This window comes from Psammomys obesus, unplaced genomic scaffold, assembly GCF_907164565.1.
Source record: "Psammomys obesus unplaced genomic scaffold, mPsaObe1.curated_primary_1811, whole genome shotgun sequence".
NCBI lineage: Eukaryota > Metazoa > Chordata > Mammalia > Rodentia > Muridae > Psammomys > Psammomys obesus.
Genome location: NW_026594322.1, coordinates 841,342 through 864,391, shown reverse-complemented (window position 1 = coordinate 864,391; position 23,050 = coordinate 841,342). Strand labels below are relative to the sequence as shown.

Genomic DNA, 23,050 nt, shown 5'->3' with positions numbered 1-23,050 from the left:
TATCCCCAAGCATTAATTTGATGATTTTTTTACATGTATGCACCTTGTAATTAATGGTCTAAACAATATATGAAAAGTATGGAATACAGGGTATGGTATGCGTTTAATCCCAACACTTGGGAGGCAGATCTTTGTGAGCCTGAGGCCAGCCTGGTCTACACAATGAGTTCCAGGCCATTCAAGACTACATTGTAAGAATCTGTCATATATATATATATATATACAATCTAGCATCTAAGGGAACCCATTCCTGATATGAGAATTTTATTCCAGGTATCTACTTAGGGTATTGTTCTCCCATTATAGGCTAGCACCCCATTTAAACTCTTTCATATATGTATATATTTTAGGATGTTTCTATAGTACTAAGTTCTCATATGGCCTTTCAAAGGTCCTTTAGCATTAATTTTTCCTCTCCATGTTCCCCTCTACCCTCGCTTCTCATCCCCTACCATATTTAACCCCTCTTGCTCTGTGAAAGATCCCCTCCTCCTCAAATGCTCAACATACAGAGAACAAGGCTTTAGGATGCTCATCCCTAAATATGTTCATATCACACTCAAGCCTCAGGGACCTATGGGAAGAAGGACCAGAAAGATTGTAAGAGCCAGAGGAAACAGTATTTTCCATTTTCCAGACACAAAGTGCAGATGCACCCTCCAGAGACTATGACAGAGCGTACAGGACTCTGTAGGCTCATGCCAGACAAATATCCCAGCATGAAGGTGGGCGCAAAGAGCTATTGATAGGTATTTGGTTGCTGCTGGAAGACAGAAAGGTAGACAGGTGGTGGTGCTTCTTGGGGTCAGGGTAGATTTGGAGTCTCTCTAAGAGGGGTCTGTCCTCACTATCCAGGTCCACAAAATCTGGAAGCTAAGCTAGTCGCTGTGAAGAGACACTGTCAGTGTGCAACAAGCTTGGCTACAGCACTTAAATTGCCCCATTAATCCAGTCCAGCAGCAGTCAAGATCCCCCTTTTGAAAAAGGAAACCAGCACTCAGGGCCACACAACAAGAAAGCCACGGGATGCTATGAAAGACAGATTCCTGCTCTTTCCCAGCTCTCAGCTGGTCTTTGTGGGAATCCTGAAAGAAAGAACTTGCAGCTGTCATGCAAATTAAGAGGAAGAACTGCTCATCAGGGTCCCAGGACCCCTTCCAGCAGGCGGAAAGGATCAGGTGAGACCACATCCTGCCCACACCCACCACAGAGAGTGCAGCACGCTCCTTTTGGCTAGCTTTCAGGAGGCAATCACCAGGGAGGGGCTGACCAGCTCTCATGCCTCACCTGTCAATTCACTGGGAAAGTAAATATTTAGTGACTGCCTTTTGAAACTTCTTTTCCATCTGTCCCTGGACCAATGTTCATGAGCTGCTGAAACAACCACCAGAAGTTAGTGGCTTTCTTTGAGAGGAAGTGGGCCAGGTTGGGCACCTTGGTCAAGTGATGGAATTTCCCGGACTCCCACAACAAGTACCAAGGACAGTTAGTTTTTAGGATCCTTGGGCTAGGACTTCTGCTAGACAGCATAATAACTAATTATTTCATTCTGCTCCCTTAGCCACAATGTGGCACACGTCATTTTGGCAAACTGGTAAAAGGCCAGTTCCTGTGCCACACTGACAGACTGAGAGATGAGCGTGCACATTGTACAACCCACACTCAGTCTTCCCATGGGTTTGGGGTTTTTGTTGTTGCTTGCTTATATTGATACTTCTTGGTTTGGGTTGGGTTGGGTTGAGATGGGTTTGGGCTTTTTGAGACAGGGTCTGTCTATCTGCCTTGGCTGTCCTGGACCTCTCTGTATAGACCTGGCTGTCCTGGCACCCATTGGTGAGGCATTCTTACACCACGTCATGTCCTCCAACCTGACCTGGGATTGCAGCTTGCAGCCATATCTGTCCTCTAGCGGTGTGGATGAAGCCTGTCTACAGCAGGTGAGATAATTGTAGCCCCTGCGAGGTGCCTCTTTCAGTCTCCTCTCCTGCATAGGTGTGAGCATGCACACACCTGCACACTCACTCACACAGTCATACACACACACATAATAATTAAATGTTGATGTATTTATTAAGACTTATTCAGTAATATAGCCTTGGCTGACCTAGAACTATGTAGACCAGAGTAGCCTCAAAGTCACAGAGGTCTGCCTGCTTCTGCCTCTGGGGCACTGGGATTAAAGGTGTAAACCACCATGACCAGCCCTTTTTTTAAGATTTATTTTCTTTATGCATATGAGTGTTTTTCCTGGATGTACGTCTATGTATAACATGCATTTCTGGTGCCCATGGAAGCCAGAAGAGGGTGTCAGATCTCCTGAAACTGTAGTTACAGATAGTTGTGAGTCAGCATGGTGCTAGGATCAGAACCCAAGTCTTCTGTAAGAACAACTCATGCTCTCAACCACTGAGCCATCTCTGCAGCCCTGCCCAGCCTATTTTTATTTCTGGCTTTATGTGTGTACCTGTGTGTTTGTGCATGTGAGTGAAGTGCTTGAGAAGGCCAGAAGAGAAAGTAGAATTATAGGCAATCATAAGCCGCTGAGCATGGGTGCTGGGGATTGAACTTCAGTCCTGTTCAAGAAAAGTATGTGCCTAACTGTTAAGCTGTCTCTCCAGCCCCAAGTAAATCTTTTAAAAATATATACAAGCAGAGGCCTGCCTGCCATCTCTTGGTGCAGGCAACAGAAGATATCCACAAGTGATGTGGTGAAGTGATGGGAAAGAAAGAGAAGTGGAATGGTTTGAGCACAATGAAGAGAAGTGGAACTGAAGGCACAAAATTGGTGAGGAACAGCCTGATGTGTTCAGCCTGCCCAGCCACCTGAGGCCAGGGTGAGGGCCTGGCCCATGCTGCCACTGAGGACCATGTCTGATCCATGGCCATACAGCACAGGGGTCTGTGTAGACATCCATGGCCCATAATGCCACCAAAGGCTATGGTGACCTCCTTGGTCTGGGCTGTTGCGTGGGACTGTGTTTATGTCCAAGGGCTGTAAAGAGCTGACCCATCCCCTCACTAGCTGCAACACTGGAGAGCAGCCTAGGCACCTGTGGTGGCTGGGAGAGCTGGCCCCATCCCCACGCTGGCTGCAGCACTGGAGAAAATGGGTCCTGCACCATGCCTGGGTAGCACAGTAGAGCTGGCCCTGGTGGCATGGGTAAGCTAGCCAAGGCAGTGCTGGAGAGCTCTTCGTGGTGTTGCAGGCTCAGGAGATCTGGTGGGCTGCCCACCTCAGCTACCATCCAAGCCCAGATCCAGGACTTTGAGCTGGCCCACCCCAACATCTACCCAATCTACGAACTGCTGGATCAGGTAAAGGAGCTGGTCCTGCACAACCAAAGCTGCAGGATATCCATGGCACAGACAACAGTATGATATCTGAGAGGAATCCCAGTGAGTATCCAGTATTGATAGTGTAGCAGAATCCAGATGCCTCCAACCAGACCAAATGACTCACTGAAGTGAAGATTTGCGAGTAAAAATGTGTGGACAGGAAGGTGTACTGTGTGACACATTACAGCTTCCACAAAGAGATAGGGTTTTTTTGTTTGTTTGGTTGGGTTTTTTGTTGTTGTTGTTGTTGTTGCTGCTGCTGCTATTGTTTTAATTTTCTTTGGGGGGCAAGGTTGCAAGGGTGGAGGACCAATATGAAAGGACAGGAAGATGAGTGGGATTAGAGTACGTGATGTGAAATTCAAAAAGAACCAATATAAAGTATATATGCACGCACACGCACGCACGCACACGCACGCACACACACACACACACACACACACACAAAAGACTTTCAAAACTGTGAAATGAATCTGGGCAGTTGTGGTTTACGACTTTAATCAGCACTCGGGAGGCAGAGGCAGGCAGATTTCTGTGAATTTGAGGCAATCCTGATCTACAGAGTGAGTTCCAGGACAGCCAAGGTTACACAGAGAAACTCTGTATTGAAAAACAAACAAACAAACAAACAAAAAGTGGAAGTTGGTCCTGTGAGCTTTTGTTGGAAATTCCTTTGATTGTTTTTTTTCTATTCCTTTCTTTTCTTTTTTTTTCACTTTTTTTTTATTAATTACACTTTATTCATTTTGTATCCCCCCATAAGCCCCTCCCTCCTCACCTCCCGATCCCACCCTCCCTCCCCTTTCTGCATGCATGCCACTCCCCAAGTCCACTGATAGGGGAGGTTCTCCTCTCCTTTCTGATCTTAGTCTATCAGTTCTCATCAAAAGTGGCTGCATTGTCCTCTACTGTGGCCTGGTAAGGCTGCTCCCCCCTCAGGGGGAGGTGATCAAAGAGCAGGCCAATCAGATTATGTCAGAGGCAGTCCCTCTTCCCATTACTATGTAACCCACTTGGACACTGAACTGCCATGGGCTACATCTGTGCAGGGGTTCTAGGTTATCTCCACGAATAGTCCTTGGTTGGAGTATGAGTCTCTGGGAAGTTCCCTGTGTTCAAATTATCTTGTTCTGTTGCTCTGTTTGTGGAGTTCCCGTCCCCTCTTACTATTTCCCACTTCTTACATAAAATTCCATTCACTCTGCCCATCAGTTGTCCATCAGGCTCAGCATCTGCTTTGACAGTCTATACTGCAGAGGCTTTCAGAGGCCCTCTGTGGCAGGTTCCAAGGTTGTTTCCTGTTTTCTTCTGGCTTTCAAAGGCCCTCTGTAGCAGGTTCTGAGGTTGTTTCCTATTTTCTTTTTCTTCTGATGTCCATCCTCTTTGCCTTTCAGGATGGGGATTGAACATTTTAGTTAGGGTCCTCTCTTTTGCTTAGTTTGTTTAGATGTACAGATTTTAGTGGGTTTATTCTATGTTGTATGTTTATATGAGTGAGTATATACCATGCGTGTCTTTTTACTTCTGGGACAACTCACTCAGGATGATCCTTTCCAGGTCCCACCATTTACCTGCAAATTTCATGATTTCCTTATTTTTCATTGCTGAGTAATACTCCATTGTATAGATGTACCACAGTTTCTGCATCCATTCTTCAGTTGAGGGGCATCTGGGCTGTTTCCAGCTTCTGGCTATTACAAATAAAGCTGCTACAAACATGGTTGAGCAAATGTCCTTTTTGTGTACTTGAGCCTCTTTTGGGTATATGCCTAGGAGTGGTATGGCTGGATCTTGAGGAAGCGCTATTCCTAGTTGTCTGAGAAAGTGCCAGATAGATTTCCAGAGTGGTTGTACAAGTTTACATTCCCACCAGCAGTGGAGAAGGGTTCCCCTTTCTCCACAACCTCTCCAGCATGTGTTGTCCCTTGAGTTTTTCATCTTGGCCATTCTGCTGGGTGTAAGGTGAAATCTCAGGGTTGTTTTGATTTGCATTTTCCTAATGGCTAATGAGGTTGAGCATTTCTTTAAGTGCTTCTCTGCCATTCGATATTCCTCTACAGAGAATTCTCCTTTGATTGTTTTTAAAGACTAATTATGTATACAATGTTCTGCCTACATGTACACCTGCAGGCCAGAAGAGGGCACCAGATCTCATTATAGCTGTGAGCCACCATGTGGTTGCTGGGAAATGAACTCTGGACCTCTGGAAGATTAGACAGTGCTCTTAACCTCTGAGCCATCTCTCCAGCTCCCTAAACTCCAGAACACCAGGTTTCTCATGCAGGTTCATTCTGAAGCCAATTGATGGTAGTCCTTCCAACTTTGTGGTATCAAAGCAGAACTCCCTCCTTGCACTAGCACAGAAGAGACATCCTTGAAACTGCTACCTATAGCCCAGAAGATGGTCTTTAGGTAGTTTTTTTAGATAAAGAACCACATTTTTGTTTTGGTGGTGACATGCTGGGTTCTTGGCTGCCCAGAGAAGTGGTGGTTCTTTGGAACAGAGCATCACCTCCTTCCTACTGTGTGTACACAATACAGCATGCCCAATGGTTGGGCACTCAGAACACCTGAAGCCCTTGGACCAGCAGACCAAGACTCTGGAACTAGGTCTCTTGCTGTCTCTAGGTTTTACCCAGTGCCAGTCATATTCACAGAGTTAGCAAGAAGACACCAGAGCTTGTGCAGAACTATCACTGGGATATAAGGTGAACCGTATGTCCTTATTCCTCTCTGTTGGGAATTATGACAGTTACATATGTCACATGACAAGACAGGGTCAGGAGCATTGCAGGAAGCATAGGAATAGGTACCTGGTCAGATGGCACCCCGATTAGGGTAGGCTGAAAGGAAAATCAAGAAAGAAGATTTCAAGTACAGCAGAGGGAGCAGTACAAAGAAAGCTATATCCAGAAGGAAGCCTGAAGGTGGCCTGTCTGATAGTCAAGTGTCCAGAGTGTGAGAGTTGAAGTAAGAGGAACCACCAACCCTTCCCCACCCAGCCCCAGTTAGAAATGTTCAAGTATGTCAGAGGTCCAAACACTAACAGAAATGAGGCTTTGTGGGACTCCTCTACATAACTCCAATTAACTGCTTAATTTACCAAGCTATCCCTGATGAAATTTTTTTTAAAAAAAACTACCCCTTCAGCTGGGAATGTGGCTCGGTTAGTAGGGTGCTTGTGTTGCTTGTTCCAGTTCCCGGGTTCTGTTTCCAACCACACACAAACCAGGCATGGTGGCACGTGCTTGCAATCCTTGCTAACAACAAGCTAAGAAAATCCTCCTTGGACTCAAAGCTCAGACAAATGAATGGCATCCATCTCCCCTAACAGAGGCCCAATGAAGTAGAATGGAAATGGTGAGTTTCAGAGTCAGGTGTCTGAGGAGCCCTGGACAGTACACACTGCGCAGCTGTGTGGGTTCAGACCAGCCTCTCTAGTTAGAGCGGGTGCTGACACAGCAGGTACATGTGCAAGGAAGGGCACTTTAGACTTCAGGAAGGGTGGAGCAGGATATGGGGCTAGGGCCAAGGAAAGTGGTCCAGAGACAAGCTGGCCTTGTTGACCATGCCATCTGGCAGGCCCAAAGCCTGCTTGAGCTCAGTTAATCCATCCCAAGCCAAACAAGGTCCTGCTCCCTCCACCTATAAACTGGCATTGTGACTCAGACCTCACAGATGAGCTGCTGCTGTCATTGGCAAGTGCTCCCAGGAGAGCTAGCCTTGTCCCAAACTGAAAGGATGGCATGAGGGCCCCTGGTGAGGCTAGGAGTGTTGGCATAACCAAAACACATGTCCTTGCCTTCCCCTCAATAGCACAGATAAAGAAATGGCTGGCATCCCTTCTGGTGCCAGGTGTAAGCACTGTATTCTAACTGTATCAAAGCCAGCACCTGTCTAGGTTTGAGCTCTCTCCTTTGGGGAATCCTTGGGAGCTAGAGTTACAGGCAGTTGTACAAGAGCAGCACCTACCCTCAATCACTGAGCATATCCCCAGGCCAAGCCCATTTCTTGGATGGGTGAACATGTGCAGGCCCAATGAGGCGGCATGCACTCAAGGTTCTCCAAGTGGATGGTGGCTGTCTGGGACTTGAGTGTGGTAGCTTTCATCTCCCACAAGTTATCTTCTCATTTTTCTCACTCTGGCTGAAACAGACTTCCTGGTATTTACTTTTTGAGGATGCTGAGCATATTCCTACCACAGGCCCTTTGTGATTATGTCCCTCTGCTGGGAAAGTTTCTTCCCTCAGATCTTCAAGGCCTGTTCACTCTCTGCCCACATGCTCTATCTAAAAGCCTTCACCCCACCACCTCTCTGCCTTAAAGTGCCTGGTTTCCTCCTACACAGCATGCCACGTGTTCACTGCTGAGGTCTTTGATGTCTGTCTGCCCAGCAGATCCGAGTGCCACATGCCAGGGACTTTATCCCGCTTATAACTTGATCTCAATGGCTCAAAAACTGCATAGAGCATGAGACACATAGCAAGCATTTGTTGAACAGATGAACAAACCCAGTCTGCCTTACTCCTGATTCAGACCCTCTATGCATCCCAGAGCTGCCAAGAGAGTAGTAGGGCTAGGAGAAGTTGGTTCAGGCTTCAGAAAAGTGATCTTATCCCTTACTAAGGCACAGCAGACACTCTGACCCAAGTCCTGCACTTGTGTCTGATAGTCTTGGGCACCCAGAAGTATGGGGTTATCAGCAGGTTTCTCTGCCCTCTGCTTTCTCTTGGGTGAATCACTCAACATTTATTGAGCACATTCTGTGTGTGTGCAGATAAAAGAAGTATCACCCTCTCTCTTAGGGATCTCATAGCTGTCAGCAAAGCAGAAGAGCATGAGAGAGGCTGCAAGGGAGAGGAGATGTAGTCATAGGAGCAGGGCATTGGGGGTGGCCAATGACAGCAATGCTGAGTAAGAAGGGGCTCTTAGGGAAGGTTTCAGAAGAGTTTCTAGCACTTGTTCCAAAGGACTGGGACTACAGTGGGGAGTGGTTCAGAGAGGGAGACTCAGCATAACTGGCAAGAAACACATTGTACAGGGCTAGGGAAGTAGCTAGAGGGTGGGGCACCCACATAGTGTTTGAGGACCTGGTCTGATCCCTAGAGAATGTACACATACAGAGAGAGAGAGAGAGAGAGAGAGAAGGGGATACAATCCACAGGATGCAGTTGAACTAAAAAAAAATACAAGTCCAAGGAACAGTGAGGAAAACAGGGTGGAATTCAATGTTGAAGGGCTTTGCATGCCTGACTCAGGAACTTGAGCCAAATGCTGTCAGTAGTGGCCAACATTGCAGTGTCTGGGGCATAGATGAACTGGCTTGTTTTGCATGATTTTGGAGTGGCAGATGGTGAGCCAAGGAAATTACTTGAAGGCATCATTGAAATGGCCAAGATAGATGCAGTAGTAGTGGGTCTAGGGCATACCAGTGGATTTGGGTGAGGAGGAGAAGGCATAAGAGTTACTCAGGGCCTGGCAGTAGTGTCTTACGCCTTTAATCGGCAGAAGCAGGCCGATCTCTTTCAGTTTGAAGATAGCCTGGTCTACAGAGTGAGTCCAGGACAGCCAAGGCATCACAGAAAAACCCTCTCCTGAGAGAGAGAGAGAGACTGAGAGATCTGAGAGAGATACCTCTCACAATCATTGGACATGGTGGCTCACACCTGTGATCCCAGCACTTGGGGAGTAGAGGAAGAAAGATCAGCAGTTCAACTTTGCCTATACAGTGAGTTTGAGGCTAGCCTGTACTATAGGAGACCCTATCTGAAAACAGACAAGAAATACTTAGGAAGCAGACATGCATACTCAGTGGTAAGTCAAACAAGACTAAGGGTCAGTTTCTGAGGTCCCTCAGATGTTGGTGGAGCATGGGGTGGGCTTGTCTAAATGGACTCGCTGTCATGGGGTGCTGTGCAGCTGCAGGTGGGTACAGTAGTGAGGCCCATGCTTGAACAGGATGACAGGTTAAGAAGTTACTAGGAATGAATCTAGAAAGTGCCCAGAGACAGATCTTTGTCAAGGTAGGATGGTGGTGGACTTGACATGCCATGGACTGCCCTCCGTACTTTGAAGGATGCACAGTTGAAGATCCCTGCTTCCTTGCAGCAAGGAGAGCCACTGGTAGTATCCCTGCAACATGAGGTCTGAAGTTCAAAATGAGAAAATATACAAATTCCTGTGTCCCCTCTGTCCCTTTCTCACACTGATGTGAGACAATGACAGACATGGCAAGAGATCAGATAGACAATGAATTGCTTTCCAGAAGTCTCTCTGTGTGCAAGGGAGGGGGAGCAGGCAAGGGACACGTCTGTTCACTGGTATTTCTGTGGCTCAGGGGGCCAGAGTCAAATCTAGGACATACCCCCACCCCACAAGCCTCAGAACAGCAGATCTCTTGGGTAAAAGTTCTGTTCAAAGCCTTCCAGTGGTGAGAGTGGTTGGTAGTGTGCTCCAGCCACACCACTGCAGGGTCAATGGCTTCCTGGTTGGAGCTGCTGGGGGGAAATCCTGAGTGGAAGGTGGATGACCTGATTTTGAGGACCATTTTGAGTTCCTCTCTACCTTGCTTCACATCAGGAAATCATCAAGTATTTGCATGGCTTGGCTGTGTAAGGGACTCTACTACCTACCTCAAAGGACCCTTGCCAGTTCCCAAAGAGGAAAAGGATTTTGAACCTGAGTCAAGGACCAGGGCACACTTCAGGCAAGGTTCTACTGCAATGTGGGCTGCAGAGGTGTCTGCCTCGATGCCTGATGATTCCCAAAGAATCTTCCTCTTGGTTCATTATACTATTCTTACAACTCTGAGGCCCGGAATCTTTCAAAATAAGTAACTCACAATAAGCAACAGAAAAAGCAGGGCTTTGTTTTTATTTATTCTCTGATATAGGTATGTATTTATTTTGGTGGTGAGGAGATCAAGTACAGAAAATAATTCATGCTAGGCAGGTGCTCTATGAATAAGCTACAAAGCCAGCCTTAAAAACAGCAACAAAAACATTGTTTTTCTTTTGATACAGGATCTCATGTATCTCAGAGTGGTTCAAAATTTCTAGTAGCTGACAATGATATTGAATTTCTGATTCTCCTGCCTTCGCTTCCCAAGTGCTGGGATTACAAGTGATCATTATGGGGTGCTGGGAATCAAAGCCAGGATGTCATGCTCACTGGGCAAACTCCAGCTGAGGCACATCATCAGCCCCAGGTTGAGGTCTTGAGACAACATATTAGATTGCCAGACTGACCTCAAACTTGCCCCCATCTATTTCAGCATTACAAAGTAGCTAGGATTACAGGCTTCCACTACCGCTACTGGCTAGCATCTGCATTTTTTAAATTATCTTCCCAGGGAAAATTAATCTGCAGGTAGAGCTTATTAACCTTGATCTAACTATGGAGAAAATAGTTTGTAAATATAATTGTTCTTTTTAATACATCAGAAATTGCTTGAAAGCAGACAAACTACTCATTCATATAAATTATACGGGTAAGGAGGGGTTATAGATACTGCTTTTCTTGAAAAGAATCTTGTCTGCATCCCGTAAAAATGCAAATGGGCACAGAGGACCTGAAAAGCATGACAGCATTTTTCTTTTTCAAATTTTTAAGTTTTAACATTTACTTATGGGGCTGGAGAGATGGCTCAGAGGTTAAGAGCACTGGTTGTTTTTCCAAAATTCTTGAGTTCAATTCCCACAATTACATGGTGGCTTACAACCATCTATAATGAGATCTGCTGCCATATTCTGGCCTGCAAGTGTACATGCAGCCAGAATACTGTAGAAATAAAAAGCAAAATAAATCTTTTTAAAATAAACACTTATTTATTATTGTGTGTTTGTATGCAAGTGCATGCTGGGGGGGGGGGGGTGTTCTTGTACCATGATGAAAGTGTAGGGGTCAGAGGACAACTTTGTACATCTGTTCTCACCTTCTACCTTTACGTGATTTCTGGGCATTGAACTCAGGTTGTCAGGTTTGCGCTACCTGTGTTTTTATCTGTTGAGCCTCCTCAAAAGTACTTCTGTTTCTCTGAGCCAGAATCTCAGTTGTATTCCAGGCTGGTCTATGAACAGCTGGCACTGGCAACAATCCTCCCTCCCCAGTCTCCTAAGCACTGAGATGGCAGGTATATGCCACCATGGCCAGTTTAGCATGTCTCTCTTACTATGTTTTACTGAGAGGAGGTCACAGGTATAGGGCCAAGCCATAGAGCATGTGAAGTGTGCTGTGTTTTATTTTTTTACATTTATTTATTTTATGTGTATGAGTGCTTTTCCTGCAAATACATGTGCACCACATGCGTGCCTGGTGCTCAATGAAGTCAGAAGAGGGCTTCGGATCCCCTAGAAATAGAATTATAGATGTTTGTAAATCATATGGGTTCTTGGAATCGAACCGGGGTCCTCTGAAAAAACAGGAAGTATTCTTATCTACTGAGTCATCTCTCCAACCCCAATATGCTGTAATTAAAACAAAATATATTGTCAGTTAGTTGTACCCACTTCATGGTATCAAAAAAGGGAGTGGAGATGAATGGCTTACCAGTTAAGAGCATATGCTGCTCTTGCAGAGGGCCCAAACTCAGTCCCCAACACCCACATCAGTCATCTGCAACTCCAACTCCAAAGGATCCAATCTTCCTGAGCTCCACAAGCACCGGTGCTCATATATGTGCATACCCACATACAGGCACACATAAACACGTGTGTAAAGAAAAAAACATTAAAAAATAAAAGTAAGTTTTAGGGACTGGAGAGGTGGATCCCTGTTTAAGAGTACTTGCTGCTCTTGCAGAGGACCTGGGTTTGGTTTCCAGCCCCCACACAGTGCTTTACAACCATCCATAACTCCAGGGTATCCAACATCCACTTCTGGCCTCTGAAGGCACCAAGCATATACATGGTACACACACATACATGCAGGAAAAACATTCAAACACATAAAAACAAAAATAAGTGACTCTGAAAAAAATGCTTTAAAAAGGTTGTAAAATCAGTACTTCATTCCACATTTGGCAAAATGCTTTCCTGCCTGGTATCACCACCGCGCTCGATGCCGCCCCAGGATGGAAGCAGAGCCAGAACAGTCATCTTTGTTTCATGTGTTGGTAAACTGAGGCCCAGTTGGGCAGGCCTGGTTGTACTGCTCAGAAGGATGAAGCAGAAAGTTCAAGTTCAAGGCTTACCTGCCCTACAGAGCCAATAAGAGGCCTGACTAAGCAACTAAGCAGGAGCCTGTCTCAAAGAGTAAAAAGGGGGTTGGGGATGTACCAGCAGAAAAGCATTTGCCCAGCCCTCACGAAACTCAGTCCTCAGCACTAAAACCAAAGAAACACTCAACTGAGTTCCAAATAAGGAAAGCAGCTTTTTTGAATCATGGATTTGGCAGAGGCAGCCCTGACAAAGGCACCGTGATTCTCTTCCTCTATCTCTGCCATCTATTTTGTGTTTCTCCCTGCTTCCACTCTCTCCCACTTCTCTCCTTAATCAATAAATGGAGTCAACTTTGCAAACCATCCAAAAAACCTTTGCTCTCTCTGAACACCTGCTAGCCCTAGCTCTGTCCCTGGCCCCAGCCCCAGCACCATAAAGTCTGCATCATTCCTTGAGCAAGCCTTTTCCAGGTGTCAGGATGAAGAGATTAACTTGGGGTGACACTCTGGCTGCCAACTGGCCAAAGATAAGATAAGGATGTAGATTGGCACAATAAATAGGCACCAGCCTCACTCTGTGCCCAGACCACAGTGGGTGAGTTCACACCAGCTCATGAGCAGCATGGCTATGCATCTGTGGTTGGTCACCCTGACCTTGGTTTCCTTCCTTGCCATGGACAGGGGTGAGTGGATAGAACTTGAATTCTCAGAAGCTTGATCTTAGTAGGTAAACTTGTAGGGGTCGGGGCAAGGCAAGGCCTACAGTTTCCTGTGAGACCGTGCTTTCTGCATAGTTCTTTCTTCTGCATTCATTCTAGAATAGTGGGAAAAAAGAAATGGGTTCAGTCCTGACTCTGGACCAGAACTGCCAAGTCCTCATCCTTGGAATTGTGAAGTAGAATGCTGTTTCAATTTGAAGCTGCATTGGGCATTGTGGACTGGAGGCTGAGGAGACAGAGGGAGCAGTCAAGCCTCAGGTTGACTATGGGGTGTCAAGTGCTAAGAGAGACTTGGCCTGGGCCCTCATGGTCCTGTTCTGCCTTGACAAGGTAAAGAATGGAAGCCATCCGAACATATGGTGGGGGCCCTCGGGTGGCTAGACACATACAGCAGAGATGGGATTCCTCAGGCAAGCCTGGAGCACCTCAACAGTCTCACAGTTACTGTCTGGGACTTTACTGGCCCTTTAACATATTAGGGACCAACACAAACAAAAAGCACTGTCCCAGCAGATCTTAAACTTGGTGGATAGGGGAGGGGATAGACAATGAGTACAATGTAAGTACACAATAAAGGCTAAGGGAAGTATGGCACTAGGAGATTGGGGTTCAGAGGCAGCTGCAGTTTTAAATCAGGGGAGGTCTCTTAGAGAGGTTCAGGTTTGAGGAACGCTTGAAAAAGGTAAGGGAGTGAAGGTTGGACAAGAAAGTTCCCCATCATGGAGAGGACTAACCGATATGAAGGCCCTGAGGTAGAAGCATGTCTGGAATGTTTAAGGTACTGTGTGGATGGAGGGAGTAAAGGGCATGGGAAAGTGAAAGGAGATGAGGGGGAGAAGAGGGGAAGGGAGAGGAGAGGTGAAGGGGGAAGGGGGAAAGGAAGCAACTGGGAGCAAAGTCTTGGGAGTTAATAAACATGTGAGACTCAGTGATGGGAACCAGAGAAGGGACGTTCTGCCTTTTAAATTTTTGAAGTTTTTTGTTTTGCTGTGTACTTCAGTCTCATCTTGGACTTTTGATCTTTCTGCTTCAACTTCCCAAGTGCAAGGACTATAGGTCCCTTCCTCCACTCACTCAGCCTTTGTAAGTATTTTTTTTCCTAATAGTTACAGGCCATGAAACACATAGTATTTTTGCTCAGAAAACTTATGGATGTGCTGTGACAACACACAAACTTATATGTTCCAAATCTCTATCAAGATGCAGAACTCGGAGGCTGGAGAGATGCCTCAGTAGTTAAGAGCACTTGACTGTTCGGCCAGAGGTCCTGACTTCAATTCCCAGCAACCATATGGTGGCTTACAACCATCTGTAATGCGGCCTATTTCCTTCTTCTGGTGTGCATGAAGACAGAGCGTTCATATACATAATACTTGAATATTCAAGATACAGAATGCAGCTGGTCGAGGATTACACTCTTGCGTGTGCTTGTTTTCCTTGCTGTGTAGTACTCCACTGTATATATGCTTCATGCCTTATCTGTTCTCTTCTGGGAAGACATCCGGGTCATTTCTAGTTATGACCATTATAAGAGAAAACTTTAAGCATTATGGTGACAAGCTTAGGTTTACATTTTGATCTCCCATTGCCAAGCTGACAAGGCATACTAGAGGTGGCAGTTTTCATCTATGCCTTTTTATCTTTGTCTGGAAAATCCCCAAGAAAAGGTCAAATCAGCTAAGCTTGCAGTAGATGTGGGATTCTAGTGCTGGAGACAGCTTTCTTTATGGTAACACAGCTTTCTGTTCCACACAGAAATGTAGTCCACCTTCCCACAGTCTCTTGCACTGACAGGATCCTAACGTAAGGCAGGAAGAGCCCATCTCTCCATCAGACTCTGGACAGCCCTTCAGAGTCATCTAGAAGCATCCATGCCTTCTCCAACCTTCAGAGCCTCTCTTCCTCCACCTGGGCCTTAGACACAGCCCAAGTTCTCTCGCCCACCTGCTATGCCCATGGACACACCGCTTTGCTCATTCACATCCAATAAGCAGCTCAGGCAAACCTTGAGGGCCACAACAGTGTGTCAGGAGTCAGGCCTGGGGTGGCAAACCTGTGTGTGACTCATAGCTCTGCTTTATCCGACCATGTTATTCAAGCTCTCTGGGGTCCATCACAGGTCGGTTAAGTGTTCCAGCAAACAGAGCCAAGGCTGCTGGGAAGTGTAGAAATGCTACACACCCAGAACAAGAAAGCTGGCTGAGTGTATGCATGTGTCAGTTGGCCCTGCAGGAAGCTTTGGAGCTGGGTGGCCCCTCCAGCGTGTTCCAAAGACATGAGGGCTGGTCTTGCAGCCATACCGCTATCAGGACCCATGACAGGGGAGGCAAGGTAGGGTGAGGCAGCTCCATTCCCCAAGGATAATTCCTAGGAAGCGACTGGCTGTGAACAGGCAGCACTCCTCAGACGTGTGCTGGACTCTGGGTAGCAGATACAGCATTCACTACCTCCACTCTTCCTTCTGTTATACAGTGGTGAGAGTATGGAGAGAACCAAAAGACATGTATTCTCAATGTCTGACATACAGCTAACTGATTTTTTAAAATATGTATTATTTATACAGTATTCTACCTGCATGTACACCTGCACACCAGAAGATGACATCAGATCTCACTATAAATGATTAGGGGCCACCATGTGGTTGCTGGGAATTGAAGTCAGGACCTCTGGAAGAACAGTCAGTGCTCTTAACCTCTGAGAAATCTCCAGCAGTAACAGCTGATTTTTTGTATTATTATTATTTGATGGGACACAAAAATTCCACTGGGCTCTGCGTAATTAGAGTAATTAGTAATTAGAAGTAATTCCAGACTTTCTGTCTTTATTCATATAACCCAACAATATGTCAGTTGTCTGCTAGTCCCGTCATCTGCATCTCCCTTTCTTTGAGAAGTCCAGATTGGCAGCACCTAGGTCAGGTGCTCCACAGGAGGCATTCTCACATTCTGACCAGGTAGCCAGAGCTGACAGCACAGCACTTTATTTTGCTCATTTTGTCTTTCAGAGCTGCAAGTGTCAGCGGGAAGGCTCCTTTTCTCAAGAATGGTAAGGCCATCACTCTGTTGGGAGTTCTCAGGCACTCTAGCATATCTGCCCTTCTGCTGACACCTTCAACTGGCCAAAGGCCGCCTCCTGAACCTGCATTTTCCTCAGATACCTCCTCCAGACTAAGCAGGCTCAAGCTCCAAACCTGGGCTCAAGCCCTCAGGATCTGGCAACCCAGGTCTCCAAGGTCCTTTCCTCAGCGGCAACTCTTCACCCAGCGTGGCAGCACCTGCTGTGCTGTGTAGCACAAGACAGGTCACAGGTTTCAGGCCCCAAAGAGGTCACACCCCAACACACTGAGGGGCATGTTGGCCTCTACCATGCACAGCTCATTGTTTGTCCCTTCACTTTAAGTGGGCAAACACCAGGCTGCCTGATTCCACCTTGGGTCTCACACCTCCGAAGACAAGGCCCGAGTATCACCTCAGGATCTTCCCTATTCATTAGTCCTTTGAACCCAGTCTGACTTGGTTCCAAAGAACTGAATATTTTATATGTATGGCTTCAGCTAATCCTATGTGAGATGAACACTGTCATCTACCATTTTCACTGAGGAGAAAACTGGGGCTCTGAGAATGTAAATAACTTACCAAGTTTACAAAGCCTCAGTGGCTGAACTGGGGTCACTAGAATGCAGACTTTAGTTGTTTTGTTTTTGAAGCAGGGTCTCATGTGGTGGAGGCTGATTTTTAACTAGTTAAATAACTAGTTAAAGAACTGTGTCCCTCCTGCTTCCACTGTCCCACTGCTGGGATTGCAGGTGTGCGCCGCCATGCCCAGCTGCAGAGCATGGGTTTCTACTGCTACCCTTGCCCTGCCTCTCTCGCCCCTCCTTGACCCAGGCTCCAATCCCAGTCTTGACTCAATTCTCCCTCGGCCTGAGAACCTCTCTGTCTGAGACTAAGCTATGAGACCTGCACCATTTCTCCAGCCTTCCTGCAGGGTCCTGAAAGGCAATAAAGAGCTGGGAGAGCTCAGTCAGTAACTGCTTGCCTTGTAAATGTGAAGACCTGAGTTTGACCTCCAGTGCTCATATAGCCCTAGTACTTGTGAAACTGAGACAGAAACATCCCTAGTGCTTGCAGGATACCTGGCCTGGTCTCCCTGGTGAGTTCCAGGCCATGAGAGGACCTGTCTCAAAACAAACAAAAACAATGTGAATGGTTCTTAAGGAACAATATCTGATGTTCAATGGCCTCTAGAAATATGTATACATTATTCCCCACTCCCTCCAACACATACATGCATACATATGCACACACAAAAAAGACAATTTTGGCCTTGGTAAGTGAAACATTTCCTAGGAATGATGGATGGCTGGTCACTGGGCTCACAAATGGACCCAGAGCAGATTTTCTAAATACATCCAATGATGAGTGTGTGAATCAGTCCCTGGAAGTTTTGAGGGGCACAGACTTCCTCCACACACATGAGCACACGCAGGATGTCACCACAGCTCAACAGACATCGGCTCCACATGCACACACACAAGTAGACACACCATGGAGTCCTGAAGGGTTGGTTTCCTGTTCCAAGCAGCACCCTCGGCCCCTGAGCACTGCCTCTGAATCATCCACTACTTCTTTTTTTCACAGCCCATCTGTGAGCACATGGCAGATCCTCCAAACTGTTCCCAGGCACCTAACCTGATCTGTGGCACTGATGGGCTCACATATAAAAATGAATGTCATCTCTGCATTACCAGGATGTAAGTCCCCCCCCCCCCGTCCAACTTCTTTGGGTGGCCCCCCTCTCTGGGTCATGCAAGTCTGAAAGGAGCAGGGCCTGACCTCATCTTCCTTCACACACACTGACTTAGCCAAAGAAGAGTCCGCAGGCATTTGTCTAACAGAATGAGCTAAATGTAACTCAAAGAAAGCACAGGGATCCAGGTCAAAAGCCAGAAACTGACTGGGTGGAGGCTGCAGAAACCCTGTTATTTTCCTTGTTCTGTCCCTGACTAGACACTCACATCTGATCTTTCATTCCTCTAGCCAACTACGGCTACTACCTGAGAGCCTCTCTAGTCTCTGGGAATAGGCTAAGAAAGGGAGGCCAAGGCAACAGTCAGCCCCCTCAAGATTCAGAGGGAGTTACACAGAAGCAGAAAATGAGCAGGGCCAGAGAAGACTAGAGGAGGTAAAACCCATGCTCATCCCTGCAACATAAGCAGAAATCAGCTAGAGAAAAGGAAGAATTGTAATTCCAGGAACAAGGGAATTTGAAAAGGTCTCTAAAGGAAAGTTAGTTTAAGTTAGTTTAAGGAAGAGGAGGAAGTTGGATATAGCAGAATGTGAAGTGGGGAAAGAAATGATAAATGAGACAAGCAGGGGCTAGACCACAACCTTGGTCTCAGTATCCTCACCAGTCAAATTATCAGACTGAGAGCCTAGTGAGATCAGGGAGATAGAGATCTTTGGCTAATGCCAAGCTCTTTAGGCAGATGTGAAAGTCTGCACTGGAAGAAATGTAAATCAATAGGGTCCTGGCTCTGGTCATGATCAAAGCTTATGGTAAGGAGACATTTGGGGGCAGAACTGACATCCTCAGTCTGTGATTGGAGGGTGAGAGGAGAGAGGATAAAGAACAACTGCCCTCCCTCCCTTCCCTTTCTCTACTCTTTCTGAAACAGGGTCTTGCTATATTGCCCAGATTGATCTTGAATTCCTGGCTTGGTTTGGTTTCAGTACTAGGGATTGAACCTCCCATAAGCTAGGCAAGCACTCTACCATTCAGCTACACCTGCACCCTTCATTCTTAAACAGGCCTTGAACTCATTTTATAAAGCTCAGGAAGGCCTTGACATTAAAATTCTTTGCCCAGACTCCTGAATAAGGGATCCCAGCCCTGTGGTTCCAGCCCTAGTACATGCTACTTATGGCCTGGGATGGCCAGTGGTAAGATGGGGGCTCTAAGGACAGCTTTGGGATGCAATGATGTTTATGGACAGTTTGGCCTCTGATATATTTTAGTGAGGCCATGCTATAGGTGCAAGTACAGAACAGAGGTTTGGTGGCTGTCAGCAAACAGTGGTAGCTGAGACCCCAGGAAGCTGGAAGTTCTCAGAGCATGTCTAAGAGGGTCAGCTTCTAAAGTGTGTGCTAACAGATCCCTGAATCTGCATCAGCATAGTTCAAGGTGGGGATCAGCACGGACTCTACCTGGACAGGACCTCATTTTTTAATCACCTCTTACAGTTCCTACAGTTAATGGCCTCATCCTTGTCTTCTCTGATTCTAGGAAAACCAGAAAAGACATCCAGATCATAAAGGATGGCAAATGCTGAGCTCAGAGGTGCACTCAAGCCATGAAACTTCCTGCTGAAGAACACTGATGCTCCAGAGGCTATGATATGAAATAAAACATGCAGCCCCAGCTGGTGATGTGGACCAGTCTTTGGGAACTCTGGGGAGACGGCCGAAAGTATGCAATCAGCTTCCCAGCTGAATGTTACCCAGCTGCCCTGGCAGACCCCAACCTTATTACACGTCCCAGGTTAGGGCTCCAGTCATCTTCTATCTTCTTGAGGGCAGACTGACCCCAGGGCACCACCCAGTGCTCCACCTACCTCAGACCAAGAACCTAAGTGAGAGGAGCATCCTGATGCCATGTGGGAGGTGAAATGGCCCTGAATCCATGCACGGATTTCTCCGGAGCTGACCAGCACTTGGAGGCACATGCACGTACACGTGCTTGACAGGGTGCAGCTGGCATTCAGGCAGTGTGCACCGTACAACTCAACTACTTCTTATAATATCAAACAATTTTTTTTTTTTTTTGGTTGAGACACAAAAGCCCACGCTGGCTTTAAACTCTGAAGCCTCCTGCCCAAGCCTCCTGAGTGCTGTGGACTAGGTGTGTATTAATAAACATTCACAACTGGGCAATGTGAGTGCTTCCCTACACAGATCATCTGGAGAGCCCTAGATCTCAGGTCCAGTCTCAGGTCAGCTCCTAGCACAGCAGGATGACCAGCATACCTGCCCTGCTGACATATCCACTGTGACTGGCTCACACCAGCTGGGCCTGAACAGAGTCTCAGAGAGGTGGGATTTCTCTGTGGAAATCTGATGATGTCCTAAGATGAACAGAAGTCACCTAACAAAGGAGTAGAGGAAAGTTGGTGTGAGGCTGTCCACAGAGACAGCAGGAGGTGCAAAGACCCCCAGAGCAGTAGGAAACACCATGAATCTGGGAACCTGAGAGACTAGAATGGCTGAGGGGCCAGAATAACGTGAGAGAAGACAGAGAAAGGGACTCTTATCTTTTCTTCTGAAGGGTGTGACAGGTGTTGAGACAGGATCTCACAGTGTGGTAAGGGTACCCTTGAACTTATGACAATCCTCCTGAGTCAGCCTCTCTGGCGCTAGGATTATACATGTAAGTTACCATGTCTGGCAGGGACTGTAGGGTCTTTATCCTAAGGGGCACTGGAGCCACTGGAGGTCTCTAAATAGAACTCTCACATATTTTACATCACTTAGGGTGCTCTGAGAATGAACTGGAGAGAGGTAGAGACCAATTGTCTTAGTTTTGTATCCTGTTGCTATGATAAATATCCCAACAAAGGCAACTAAGGAAAAGGGGTTTATTTGGCTCTTTAGTTCCAAGTTGGTCACACTGCATACATGAGACTGAATGCATACATGCTAGTGCTCAGTCTTCATACAGTTCAGAATCCTCTGCCTAGGGTCTGGTGTTGCCCACAGTGGATCTGATCTGTCTTCCCACCTCAGTTAACATACTCAAGACTTATTAACATACTCAGTCTTATACACAGGCCAACCTAATTTAGTCAAACCTTCCCAGGTTTCTACATTGTCAAGTTGACAACACTAACCTTCAAGGGGCTGGAGATGGTTGTTCTGCAGTTGAGAGTATATTGCTCTTGTAAGAGAACGCGAGTTCGGTTCCCAGCACTCACGGCAGGCAAATCACAACCACTGCTACCAGCACCTCTGGCCTCTGTGGCTATCATGAGTGTGTGTGTCACACACATTTTACAAAAATATATCTTAAAGAACAGAACAAGTGTGTATGACTCCATGCCAATTTGGAAGAAAGCAGAAATTAACAGCATGTGTGGAGGATGTTAGCAAGCTTGCCTGGTATGTCTAAGGCCCTGGGTTTGATTCCCAGCACTACGAGAGAGAGAGAGAGAGAGAGAGAGAGAGAGAGAGAGAGCGCCAGCTAGCTAGAGATGGCTTGGAAGTTAAGAGCACTGGGTGCTCATGCAGAGGACCCAAGTTCAATTCCCAAAACTCACATGGCAGCTCACAACTGTCTATAACTCCAGTCTCAGGGGATCTATGTCCCCTTCTGGCCTCTGCAGCCAACAAGCACACACATGGAGCACAGACATGCATGCAACCAAAACTTCCATATACATACTACAAATTACACACACACACACACACACACACACACACACACACAGAATTCTGACACAAAGTGCCCAGCTTTGTCACCTTCTCCCTGTCCTCTCCCTCTTTATTATGTGAGGATCAGATCACTGAGATATACAAAAACCAGTGCTTTGTGCTGAGTAGCTGAGTTTTCTGTGTGTGCAGTGCCAGAGAAAACCTCAGACTTTGTTACTCACTAGCCATCCACACTGTTTATTCTTTTTTAAACAGAGACTAGCTGGCCAGTGAGCCCCAGTGAGCCTGTCTATTTTCCCAGTGCTAGGATTACAAACATGTGCCACTACTGCCAGCTTTAAAAAACAAAACAACAAAACAAAAAACATGAGCTTTGAAATGAGACTCAGATCCTCTTCCTTGTGTGGTAAACCCTTCACCAACTAAGCTATCTCCTCAAATCCCACAGTAACACGGCCAAATGACTGCCACATGACACAGACAGTGAACTGCTCCAGTAAAGTTGGACGTGGGGCCTGTCTACCTGTTTGCCTCTACCACCAGGTCTGATGTCTTATCTACTCAGTTCTAAATCACTGGGACTTCAGTGAATCCCTCTTGGTTATAAGCCTCAGAGTGGCCTGTTGAGAGTCTGTCTCCTGAGTAATGTGCTAAAAAATGAGCTGACAGCAACTGACTAACTTAAAAGAGACAGAATCACTCTCAGCTTCATCAAACGTAAATGCTGGCAAGCCATAAGTCTTTTCTTTCTCATATAAACAAGAAATAAACACTATATACAGTTGTGTACACCTAAAATTCAAGAATTCAGGAGGCAAAGGAAGACAAGTTCAAGACCAGCCTAGGATGTACAGCAACTCTGTCCAAAGGAGGGACACATGCATTGTGGAAAGAGAGAGAGTATGTACATTCCAAATACTCTTGTACTTGATAACAGCACACAAACTGACTTTAAAAGCAGTGGAGGGGCTGGAGAGATGGCTTTGCAGTACAAGTACCGCTGGCTCTGTGGAGGATAGGGAGGAGGCAGCACCCACATGACAGCTAGCAACTGTGTCTAGCTCCATTTCCAAGATCTGCCAACCTTTTCTGACCTCCAAGGGCACTGCATGCACATGCATACGCACAGGCAAAACACTCATATACACAAGATAAAAATATATAATGTAAAAAATATAAAAATAAAACAGTGGAAGCGGAAGTCAACAAAATCAACAGGCAGAGCCTCAGAAGGGACCAGAGCTCAGAGGGTATGGTTAACAGAAGCTGTCATCTGGTTTCTCCCTTATACACTCAAACTACCATCTTGGCCTTCCTAAGCCACAGTTCTGAACTGCTTTCAGGCAGAGACTCACTTGACATTGGGTTCTGAACATTCTGGAGATATGTTTGGGGGCAAGGTCATTCATCCA

General features: G+C 46.4%; 1 protein-coding gene across 1 annotated transcript; it reads left to right on the top strand.

The window, feature by feature from the left end:
• Positions 1 to 13,052: 13,052 nt before the first annotated feature.
• Spink4 (serine peptidase inhibitor Kazal type 4) lies at positions 13,053 to 19,632 on the top strand. Its single transcript, XM_055618623.1, has 4 exons — positions 13,053 to 13,176; positions 16,217 to 16,257; positions 17,853 to 17,965; positions 19,498 to 19,632. Exons 1-4 carry the CDS (start codon positions 13,107 to 13,109, stop codon positions 19,541 to 19,543), a joined length of 270 nt encoding a protein of 89 aa, XP_055474598.1. The 5' UTR covers positions 13,053 to 13,106; the 3' UTR covers positions 19,544 to 19,632.
• The last annotated feature ends 3,418 nt before the right edge of the window (positions 19,633 to 23,050 follow it).

Excerpts from the sequence above, each read along its gene's own strand:
- Spink4 (XM_055618623.1), top strand. The coding sequence starts at position 13,107 with ATGAGCAGCATGGCTATGCATCTGTGGTTGGTCACCCTGACCTTGGTT. Across the intron at positions 13,177-16,216 it reads CTTCCTTGCCATGGACAGGG|AGCTGCAAGTGTCAGCGGGA; the intron begins GTGAGTGGATAG and ends TTTGTCTTTCAG. Across the intron at positions 17,966-19,497 it reads CATCTCTGCATTACCAGGAT|GAAAACCAGAAAAGACATCC; the intron begins GTAAGTCCCCCC and ends CTCTGATTCTAG.